Source organism: Myxocyprinus asiaticus, chromosome 21 (genome assembly GCF_019703515.2).
Source record: "Myxocyprinus asiaticus isolate MX2 ecotype Aquarium Trade chromosome 21, UBuf_Myxa_2, whole genome shotgun sequence".
NCBI lineage: Eukaryota > Metazoa > Chordata > Actinopteri > Cypriniformes > Catostomidae > Myxocyprinus > Myxocyprinus asiaticus.
This window is the reverse complement of record NC_059364.1, coordinates 46,519,651-46,531,510: the sequence shown is the minus strand read 5'-3', so window position 1 is coordinate 46,531,510 and position 11,860 is coordinate 46,519,651. Positions and strand designations below refer to the sequence as shown.

The following is an 11,860-nucleotide window of genomic DNA, read 5'->3' as shown; positions in this document are numbered from 1 at the left end:
TTTCCTGCTTTCAACACATGAAATTCAAGAACTCACTGTTCACTTGCTGCCTAATATATCCCACCCCTTGACAGGTGCCATTTTAACAATATAATCAATGTTATTCACTTCACCTGTCAGTGGTTTTAATGTTATGTAATGTTTAATGATCAGTGTGTGCTGTATGTGTGTGTGTATATATATATATATATATATATATATATATACACGTGTTTTTTATGATATAGCATATCAGCATTATATCTGCCAGTCACTCCGTCAGCATCAGATTTGGAAAAACCTATATCAGTCTACCACTAGTTTGACCCCATAAAAATGATGACCAAGAAGGATTATTGATGAAAGATAAATGAAGAGTTCCATGCACATCGCAGGAGAAACCTTGCACATGAAAGTGTATGCACATTTTATCTGTGATGTGAAACATTAGCCCAGCCACTTTCACGAACAACACACAGCTGATAACTCTGCTTGTTTATTCTATAACACTAACAACATAAATAATCACCAAAAAGACACGTTAGAACACATTCAGCATAATGCATTTACTGCAGTTGACTGACAGATGTTTAATAATTAACAGCATGAAATCAATTACTGTAAGTACTAGTACCATCCAGACTTATATATTAAGAGCCCATTCCCTCCACACACACAAAAAAAAAAAAAAAAAAACCTCACACAAACATATTCTTTCCATCATATTTAAAAAGAATATGGTACATTCTGGAATAATTAATGGGAATGTACTTGGAATGGAGTGGCATTTTGGATTTAACATATATATGGAAAGCTAAAATTAAGACATATTTTTGTGGTATTACACTGAAATCTCTTTTATCTAGCATTTTTATGTTAGCTTAAGTCTGCAAAAAATAATCCATAGTGTTTTCCTATGGATTTAGACCAAGTGATTCAAGTTTAGGTTTAGAGATGAAACCAATCGTTCATAAAAATCCTCTTAAACATATCCCCAGCAGTTTATAAAGCCTTGTTCTGATTTACTCAGAACTTAGACAAAAAAACTGTCCGAACAGTTTCACAATCTGATACATTCTGTCAAACTGAGTTGTGTGCTGTAAGTTCACTACTTATAAAAGTGCTTTATGCAAAGTAGAAGAATGCTTTTCCTAATTTGGAAATAAATAAATAAAAGAAAAACAAACCTTTCCTGCTCTGGACAAATCAGCCTTTCCAAAGACAATTTTGTATTTTATTTTTTTTTGCTATGCACATTTTCGCTTATAATAATAATAATAGTTTTTCAGAACACTCTCATATCGACACAAACATAAGTTTATCTTTGGTCCATTTACTGTCCAGTTAATTCTCCTCTTGATGATTATGCCAAGCAGTTGCCATAAACATAAATATTTACAGAAAACAGAATATGAGCCAGAAAGGATTATACGTTCTGGTTATGATTGTGTAACATATAAGCTTGTAAACATATGTAAACAATATCTGTTTGGTATATGGGTCCCAAATTACTATAGTTTACATTGCACATAAAATACACATCATAGTACCTTTAATTTGAATTAACTGTATATGAATTACATACAAACAATGTGTAGCTTGTCATGTGTTGAACAAAGTATCATAATAACACTAATCTGCAAGCATAACAACATAAATATTTTATATATATATATATATATATATATATATATATATATATATATATATATACACACACACACACACACACACACACACACACACACAAAAGGAAATCTACAATAAAGAATTCAGTCAGACGATTGAAGACAAACTTGTTATTCAAGCAACTGCAGTACTTCAGGACCAAGACCTTTGAAAAAAGCATATTTGGATTAAAGCGATAAAACTGTATGCCTCCAAAAGTGAAAATAAATCCAATACAGATTGCAGAAAGTCACCAATTAAAGTGTAACTGTTTGAGATAATAGTTTACGTATGTTCAGTAACCTCTATATACTGACAGTATATGTTGCAGCTATGAGAATCACACTATTGTTGTAGTACTAAAAAAAAAAACAGGCATTTTATAACTTTACTAAAGGTTGTTAAAGTTTAGTTTAGTTTAATTTAGTGTTGTTTGGTGAACATTAAAACCAGTATGTGATGTTTTGAACCATAAATTCCCATTGGATTAAGGGGAGTGAAATTTAGGGCACACAGTGTCTGGCTAATAAACATTCTGATAGTATGGATAGACATTGAATGTTTAAACAGAATCATGAGGTTAATGAGCATTCTGAAAGCTATGAAGCACTTGTGGATAGGTAGCTTTCTTATCAACGCTGAACATTATTCCTGTGATTACACATTTATATTAAAAGCCGAGTTGAAGCCTAAATATCTAAGTTAATTATTTCAAATGTACACTCACTGAGCACTTTATTAGGAACACCTGTATACCTACTTATTCATGCGATTATCTAATCAGCCAATCGTGTGGCAGCAGTGCAATGCATAAAATCATGCAGATATGGGTCAGGAGCTTCAGTTAATGTTCACATCAACCATCAGAATGGGGAAAAAATTTGATCTATGGTAACTCAGATAACTACTCTGCACAATTGTATTGAGCAGAATAGCATCTCAGAATGCACCCTTGAGGTGGATGGGCTACAACAGCAGAAGACCACATCCATAGGGCCATAGGGTTCCTAATAAAGTGCTCAGTAAGTGCACGTACTGTATGCATGGATTAGGCTAAATACTCTATACTGTCTAGAAAAGGATATGTTAATGTCTTTTACAGTGTTTTAATTCAGAGTAAATACAAAAATTAATTAGCTTGAAATACACTATGTGTAGATCTTTAAAAGCATTTACATGGACTACTTTGTATGAAATGCATTGTGATAATAATATTTGCAAAATAAAACTGCATTAGCAAAGCATAAAATAGTATTCTTTAGATACAGTGACCCCAAAACATATTAGGGCACCGAAGTCACGCAAATTTAGAAATTGCACTGCAATAGATAACAAAATATCAAACCTTATAGTATTTTGAAGACCGCACAAGCACACTTTTCTGTTTCATAAAAAGAAGTTAGTAAGCTTTTAAAATATTAGATACAGTATATGGTGTTCAAAATTTAGACAGACTTTTGACAATGGTTGTCAAATGTTAGTGAAACATGTCCATGGCTTATTTGATACACTACACTACTAACTCTGCTAGGATACCATCTGGTTAAACGTCATTGCAAAAATGGCTCAAAAAAGTGAAGTTAGATCTGAGAAAATCTCTAGCAGCATTTGAGCTCAGATGCCACTTGCTTTGATATTTTATCATCAATCTAATACAATAAAATTCATACATTTGTGAAGTGTGACTTAAATGTCCAAATACTTTTTGTGACCACTGTATCACTGGATCAAAAGTGCATCCTTGTAATATATCAGAGAGCAATTATTTTAACCAACTGAAATCTTCCAGGTATTTTAAAGTCAGATGTCAGAACAACAAACACAGCTGATTAAGCACAATTCGATATACACCGATCAGCCACAACATTAAAACACCTGCCTAATATTGTGTTGGTTCCCCTCGTGCCGCCAAAACAGCGCCAACCCGCATCTCAGAATAGCATTCAGAGATGCTATTCTTCTCACCACAATTGTACAGAGCAGTTATCTGAGTAGACTTTGTCAGTTCGAACCTGTCTGGCCATTCTCTGTTGACCTCTCTCATCAACAAGACATTTCCATCCACAGAACTGCCACTCACCAGATGTTTTTTGTTTTTGGCACAATTCTGAGTAAATTCTAGAGACTGTTGTGTGTGAAAATCCCAGGAGATCAGCAGTTACAGAAATACTCAAACCAGCCCATCTGACACCAACAATCATCCATGTGATTATCTAATCAGCCAATCATGTGGCAGCAGTGCAGTGCATAAAATCATTCAGATATGGGTCAGGAGCTTCAGTTAATGTTCACATCAACCATCAGATTGGGGAAAAAATTTTATCTCAGTGATTTGGAGTGTGGCATGATTGTTGGTGCCAGATGGGCTGGTTTGAGTATTTCTGTAACTGCTGATCAACTGGGATTTTCACGCACAACAGTCTCTAGAATTTACTCCAAATGGTGACAAAAATAAAAACCATCCAGTGAGTGGCAGTCCTGTGGATGCAAATGCCTTGTTGATGAGAGAGGTCAACAGAGAATGGCCAGACTGGTTCGAACTGACAAAGTCTACGGTAACTCAGATAACCGCTCTGTAAAATTGTGGTGGGAAGGATATCATCTCAGTGGGTTGGCACTGTTTTGGTGGCACTAGGGGGACCTACACAATATTAGGCAGGTGGTTTTAATGTTGTGGCTGATCGGTGTATGGTAATATTTCATAGATATAAATAAATAGTGATTCTGAATATAACAGCATAAATATTGAAGAACACTCACTACAAGAAATTGTATTAGACAGAAATCACTCTGCATTACAATAAAAAGTTTGCAAAGGTAAGCAGGTAATGCCGTCGGCTAAAATAAATAACAAGCAAACCGGCTCTATAGACGAGGATGTTGGTCATCACAGGATGATGTCATAAACACGTCCCACTCGTCCGAGCCACTCGTGCACTGCCTGCCGTACCCTCAGGTCAGTCACGTGACAGGTCAGCTGACTGATGCAGGGGAACACCGCCGGCTGCAGTGCGATGAACGTGGAGTCCGGCAAGAGCTGGATCTGATTCAGGATTGTCAGCACCATGTTGGTCCAGGCCTGAGCAGGATATACAGTCAAATAATAACAGTTAGTAATAATAGAAGACATTTGAGAGTTTCTGGGGAAAATGTGAGCAGCGCTAGCCCGTACAAAACTTGCCATACTATAATGATTCAAGGGTTTTGTGGCCGATTGTTAGGTGGTTGCTAGGATGTTTTGAGTGGCTGTTTTTCTCGGCCCACCCCCAAGTCTCTATAATATTCTGATCCCTAGATATGACGGGTCTCTCATTCAATGAAAGTCTATGGGATTCTTTTTTGCACATTTTACTTTATGACAGGCAAGAATCTTACACTTGTCCACTTAGGAAAGCAAAAGTTTACCTCTCCTCAACAAGCCATAAGTTTTGTATCGGTGTGGGACGAGTTACACAGTGAAGTTTAACGCTTATGGTTAGGGGTTTGTTCAGATCACTAACCCTACACACAGTATGAGCAGTAGTAATTGAGATGTTTGCCTTAGCAAACACTTAATAATTACTGTACCCATTGCGCAAGGTTTTAAGATTTGGATTCAGGGTATATATCTTGAATATATTTTCTTACCACTGGGTTAAGACTTACTATCATATGTAGGCATGTGCTGGTATCAAATTATCCCAATAATTGCTGAAGATTTGATCGTGGTGTACGTTATTATCATGATATTGTATTACATTACAAAAAGGTTGAAAGAGGAGTTTGCATGTTCTCCCAGTGTTCGCATGGGTTAGACCACAGTCTAAAAACATGCAGGTTAAGTGAATTGGAGACTCTAAATTGCCCCTAGGTGAAGGTGTGAGTGTGAATGTGTATGTCAGTGTACACTATGATGGACTGGCCACCTGTCTAATGTTAAAATTAACAAAAGTCCATTATTGCATTAAATAATTGTGTTCAAAACCCTGCCCTTGCCTTACCCCGATTCATTACAGTAAGCCTACAAAAATGATTTAATTTTTTTTAACCCCTTATACTTTGAAGCACTCAAAATGAAAAGCTCACCATTCACACATACTGTGGACAAATTGCAAAAATTTGGTCTAATTTTTCAGAGAACACACCAAATAAAATAAAAAGACTCAAATTATTCATAAATAATATTGTATGTGTTTATAATCTTATGATAAACCAAAACCAAAAAACTAACTTTGTAAACATGTAATTCTGGTTCTGTTCACTCTACCTCACTTTGAAAAGTCTGATTTCATTCCACTAGATGGCAGCAAGCACTAAAAAAAAATATTTTTTTCAGATCTAAATTGTAGGTGGTGCTCTAACGCATTTTAGCCCTCACAGACGTGCTCGTCCATAGACACTGTCTAATTTTTAGTTCAAGAACCACTCTTGTTGTTTCACTGAATTTCTCGGCTAATCTAAGAGTCATTAGAAAGCTGAGACCATCCCCTTTGCAATGATATAAAACATTTTATCATCAATAGTTGAAATAAATTCTGATGATTTGTTTAGCTTTTCCTGCTGGATGGCATATTTTGTTCTGGACATCTATGATATAACATTGGATTACTCAGCCAAGCAAGCTCACAGAGAAGTACAAATGGGTAATGTTTTAGAAAACTGCCTAAGGTAAAGGCAGATATAACGTTTTTGGCTACATGGGGCTTAAAGAAGCAGTTATTGGAGCATAAAAGAGATGTTTGTATTTGATAACAGAAATCATATTTCACTTTCTGATTCTTTTCAAAGTCTTTTAAACTGTGGTAGGGCAACAAAATTAAATGTACAGTCACATTCCTGAGAATGAGAGCTTTGATTTGATATATGACTTGTCCATTTAGGTGGTATGTGAAAGACTAAATAAATATTTCTACCCCATTACCTCTAGGGGGCAGTAATTTGAAATGCTTTTTTTTTTTATGTAACATAAATGCAGAAGTGATGGTTATCTCTGAAAAGTTCAGATTCTAACCTTTTAAAAGATACCTCATATGCCTGACTTATGTATACAGGGACTTTAACGTTTTAAACAATCTTTTTTCACGATATAGCGCCCTCCTTTTGACCCGCCGACATGTCCATAGAGTTTAAGGGGTTAAAAGGCTTATAAAATTAAAAAAAAGTTTACGTCATGTCCGTAAGCTCAGAAAAGAAGGCCCGGCTACTGTCAGTTGTTTACTTGCAATAATGCTTGGATATGTTTTCTGATAGAGTTGTTGAAGCTTATATTGGTTGTCATGCTTTAATGAATCGAACATTACTTGGGGATATTGTGTTTACTGATCGCAAAGTGTTTAATAGGTTTCTTTTTCCAGTGAAGTTACTGTAACATACTCAAAAAAATGATTATTGCAGGTTGTTCACTTAATTCAAATGAACTAAAGCAACACAATTCTAGAACATTTTGTCACAACTTGTTTTCACTGAATTCTATTAATTAATTTTGAAAAATGCAAGTTTACTTAAACCATGAGTTGCAAATAAATACTTTTTATAGCATTGATATTGAGTCCTTTTGGACTCAAGATGGTACCGAGTATGGCTGCTGCGTTGCGAGCTCCGACACAACATAGCAATGTTTTGTTTATTTTGTTCACAATTCTTATGTTTTCTGTCTTGGATGTTGTCTGCCTTATTGTCTACGACAGACAAACACTTTTGGACACTGGTTCAGCGATCTCACACCGAAAACCGGACTTCACATTCCTCAATGCCGACCCGCTGTTTACAAACACGCAAGCGGAGCCCTTTGTCTGGGCAGCACGGCCGCGGAAACGCAGGAGGAAAAGGGGAAACAGAGCCGGCGTTCTCATCAGAGTAAGATGCCGCGCAAATCGACCCCCGCTACCCACTATTCTACTGGCAAATGTTCAGTCTCTGGATAACAAGCTCTGCGAGCTGAAAGCACGGATCTCTTTCCAACGAGAGACGAGGGACTGCTGCATTATCTGCCTAACAGAAACTTGGATGTCTGCGGAGATTCCAGACTCAGCCATTGAACCCGCGGGGTTCTCCGTCCACCGAGCGGACAGAGCGAAAGACCTCTCAGGTAAAACTAGAGGAGGTGGTGTATGTTTTATGATCAACAAATCCTGGTGTGATCAGAGGAACGTACATTCCATCAAGTCTTTCTGTTCTCCTGATCTGGAATTTCTCATGCTTCTGTGTCGACCATTCTGGCTACCGAGAGAATTCACAGCGGTCATTATCACTGCTGTGTACATCCCCCCACAAGTCGACACAGACCGGGCACTCAAGGAACTGTATGGGATTATAAATGAGCAGGAAACCGCGCACCCTGAGGCTGCATTCATTGTGACCGGGGACTTTAATAAAGCCAGTTTAAAATCAGTCGCACCAAAATATCACCAGCACATTAGTTTCAACACACGAGGGGACCGGGTTTTGGATCATTGCTACTCTCCGTTCCGGGATGGCTACAAATCCCTCCCCCGCCCACCATTTGGCAAATCGGACCACTCTTCCATTCTGCTTCTGCCCGCTTACAGGCAGAAATTGAAACAGGAAGCACCCACCCTCAGAACGATCCAGTGCTGGTCGGACCAATCAGACTCTATGCTACAAGACTGTTTTGATCACGCAGACTGGGAGATGTTCCGGTCCGCCTCTGATGACGACATCGAGATTTACGCTGATAGCGTAATGTGTTTCATCAGAACGTGCGTAGAGGAAGTGATTCCGACCAGAACTGTACGAATCTATCCGAATCAGAAGCCGTGGATCAATAGCGATGTTCGCGCGGCACTTAATGTGCGGACCTCCGCTTTTAATTCCGGGAATGCGGAGGAGCATAAACAAGCCAGTTATGCCCTCCGAAAAACTAGCAAAACACCAGTACAGGAGCAAGATTGAAGGACAGTTTAACACCACCAACTCTAGAAGCATGTGGCAGGGAATTAACATCATCATGGACTTTAAAGGGAATAAAAACTCTGCCATGAATACCGCTGCCTCTCTACCGGATGAGCTAAATACTTTTTATGCTCGTTTCGAGGGAAATAACACCGCCCTCGCGGAGAGAGCTCTCGCGGCCGAAGCTGCAGAGGTTAGTTCACTCTCCGTCTCTGTAGCGGATGTAACCCGATCCTTCCGACGGGTGAATATCCGCAAAGCCGCGGGCCCAGACGGCATTCCGGGCCGTGTCATCAGAGCGTGCGCGAACCAGCTGGCTGGTGTTTTTACGGACATTTTCAACCTTTCCCTCTCTTTGTCTGTAGTCCCCACCTGCTTTAAAACATCCACCATTGTGCCTGTACCAAAACAATTACAAATAACTTGTTTAAATGACTGGCGTCCTGTTGCTCTGACCCCCATCATCAGCAAATGTTTTGAGAGACTAATCAGAGATTACATCTGCTCTGTATTGCCACTCAATCTTGACCCGCTGCAGTTTGCTTACTGCAACAACCGCTCCACTGATGATGCCATTGCATCTACAATGCACACTGCTCTCTCCCACCTGGAAAAAAAGAACACTTATGTGAGAATGCTGTTTGTAGACTACAGCTCAGCATTCAACACCATAGTGCCCTCCAAGCTAGATGAGAAACTCCGGGCTCTGGGCTTAAACAGCTCGCTGTGCAGCTGGATCCTGGACTTCCTGTCAAGCAGACGCCAGGTGGTTAGAATAGGCAGCAACATCTCCTCATCACTAACCCTCAACACTGGAGCCCCACAGGGCTGTGTTCTCAGCCCACTCTTGTATTCCTTTTACACACATGACTGTGTGGCAACACACAGCTCCAATGCCATCATTAAGTTTGCTGATAACATGACGGTGGTAGGTCTGATCACTGACAATGATGAAACAGCCTACAGAGAGGAGGTACACACTCTGACACACTGGTGTCAGGAGCACAACCTCTCCCTCAACGTCAGAAAGACAAAGGAGCTTGTGGTGGACTTCAGAAGAAAAGACAGAGAACACAGTCCCATCACCATCAATGGAGCACCAGTGGAGAGAGTCAGCAGCTTCAAGTTCCTGGGTGTCCACATCACAGAGGAACTTACATGGTCCATCCACACTGAAGTCGTTGTGAAGAAGGCTCATCAGCGCCTCTTCTTCCTGAGATGGCTGAGGAAGTTTGGAATGAACCGACACATCCTCACACGGTTCTACACCTGCACTGTGGAGAGCATCCTGACTGGCTGTATCTCCGCCTGGTACGGCAATAGCACTGCCCACAACCGCAAAGCACTGCAAAGGGTGGTGCGAACTGCCAGACACATCATCGGAGGTGAGCTTCCCTCCCTCCAGGAAATATATACAAGGCGGTGTGTGAAAAAAGCTCGGAGGATCATCAGAGACTCCAGCCACCCGAGCCATGGGCTGTTCTCACTGCTACCATCAGGTAGGTGATATCGCAGCATCAGGACCCGCACCAGCCGACTCCATGATAGCTTCTTCCCCCAAGCAATCAGACTTCTGAACTCTTGATCTCCCACGATCAAAATACATCAGCACTGCACTTTATTACCCTTACTCTTATATCTCACACCGGACTGTCATAAATTATATTATTATTATTATATTATGTTCTCTCTTAACAACTGACTATCAACCGACAGCCTGAATGTCAATACAGTACAATACTGTACATTCTATATATATATATATATATATATATATATATATATATATATATATATATATATATATATATATATATATATATATATATATATATATATATATATATATATATATGTATTTTTTTTTAATTTTTAGTGAATAATGTGTATCTATATAGTAAAAAAAAACAAAAAAAAAAACAGCGTATTGTATACTGTACAGTGTATGTTATTATTTGTATACTGTTGAGTGTAATTATGTGTATAACAGATGTTTAAATTGTGTTGTGTTAATTTGATGTTATTGTAAATTGGTATATGTCTCATCACTGTCACGACTGCTATGTTGATCGGAACTGCATCCAAGAATTTCACACACCATTGCACTTGTGTATATGGCTGTGTGACAATAAAGTGATTTGATTTGATTTTGATTTGATTTAAATTGAAAATTAATAAATTGAAATTAATAAAAATTACACATTATTAAACTGAGTTTGACTAACCTAATAAAGTTGAGTTAAAACCACTATTGTACATTGATTTGACCTAATTTAACTAAACTATGATGGCTCAATGAAAATGACAATCTGAATGAACAAAATAAAATTGCTTGCAAAAACCTTCTCAAATTCAATTAAGGGTAATGACTTCATCTTTTGAGTGCATGTTTATTTAATATTCATGATTTGTGAGTATTTTGTAACTGCTGCGGTTTTCTTTTTTCTTTTACGCCATGTTGTGTCACTTTGCATTGACCTTTAATAGTCTGTTTAAACATAGTGAAGAATTTCAAATTGCATCTAAAAGCTACTATATGCAAAAGGTACTACAAAGGTAGTTCCCCATGAATGTATACTAATTTCAAGTTGTTTATACTGTACCGATTTCATAGCACATGAATGCACATTTTAATTTGTTTAACCATCTCTATTACAACTTTACTTCCAAAGAAACAAGGAATTTTTTGTTCATGTTTAATAAAGTATATGTCGTCCTCTTTTTGTGTTTTTAGTTTACTTGCATTGTCCATTGAGGCTGTAAATTGTAATATAAAATAATTGAAAGTATGTGTAGTACAATACAAACATTAATGTGTAGAGGAAAAAACAAATGCAAAAATCATTTTAAAATAAGTAAATAAGAGTGTTGTTTATCTTCCTCAAAGCAAATAATATCTCGGATATAAATGTTTACACAAATATCATAATCGACGTGAAAATAGTACATCATGACTCCGCAAAATTCCGGTAACCTCAAACCATGAGATTCATCCACACAGAAGAGCAGCGCTGAAACACAACTGATATCAAATGTTCCTTCACAAGTTGCTTGCAATTTTAGGTTTCAACCTCAGATGACAACAGAGAGCCCAAAGTTCCGTAGTACAGCTTTAAATGACAAGATCGCAGAGGAAGTTACTTTGAAAGGAACCTTGAACATTTAAGAAACTAAATGAAGTGTTAAATAAATACACAAATAATAAAAAATTTACATTAAATGAAGAAACATGCAATAAATAAAAAAAGTTTAACGTGTTAATTTTTCTTAATCATGATTAACACATTTATCGTTAACACAACCAGCATAAACACCAGTGACG

At 37.8% G+C, this 11,860-nt stretch overlaps 1 protein-coding gene across 7 annotated transcripts in view; it reads right to left on the bottom strand.

The window, feature by feature from the left end:
* Window positions 1-526: 526 nt before the first annotated feature.
* Window positions 527-11,860, bottom strand: part of LOC127411718 (brefeldin A-inhibited guanine nucleotide-exchange protein 3-like) — a 154,935-nt gene continuing 143,601 nt past the window's right edge. For 5 of the 7 annotated variants that reach the window (XM_051647415.1, XM_051647417.1, XM_051647416.1 and 2 more), the window contains one exon: window positions 4,265-4,726. In XM_051647415.1, the coding sequence (XP_051503375.1) occupies window positions 4,535-4,726 (192 nt within the window). In that variant the 3' untranslated portion in view covers window positions 4,265-4,534. Of the gene's footprint in view, window positions 1,814-4,264; window positions 4,727-11,860 lie in introns of those variants that run through there. The other 2 variants (XM_051647414.1, XR_007892330.1) reach the window with 2 other exon arrangements.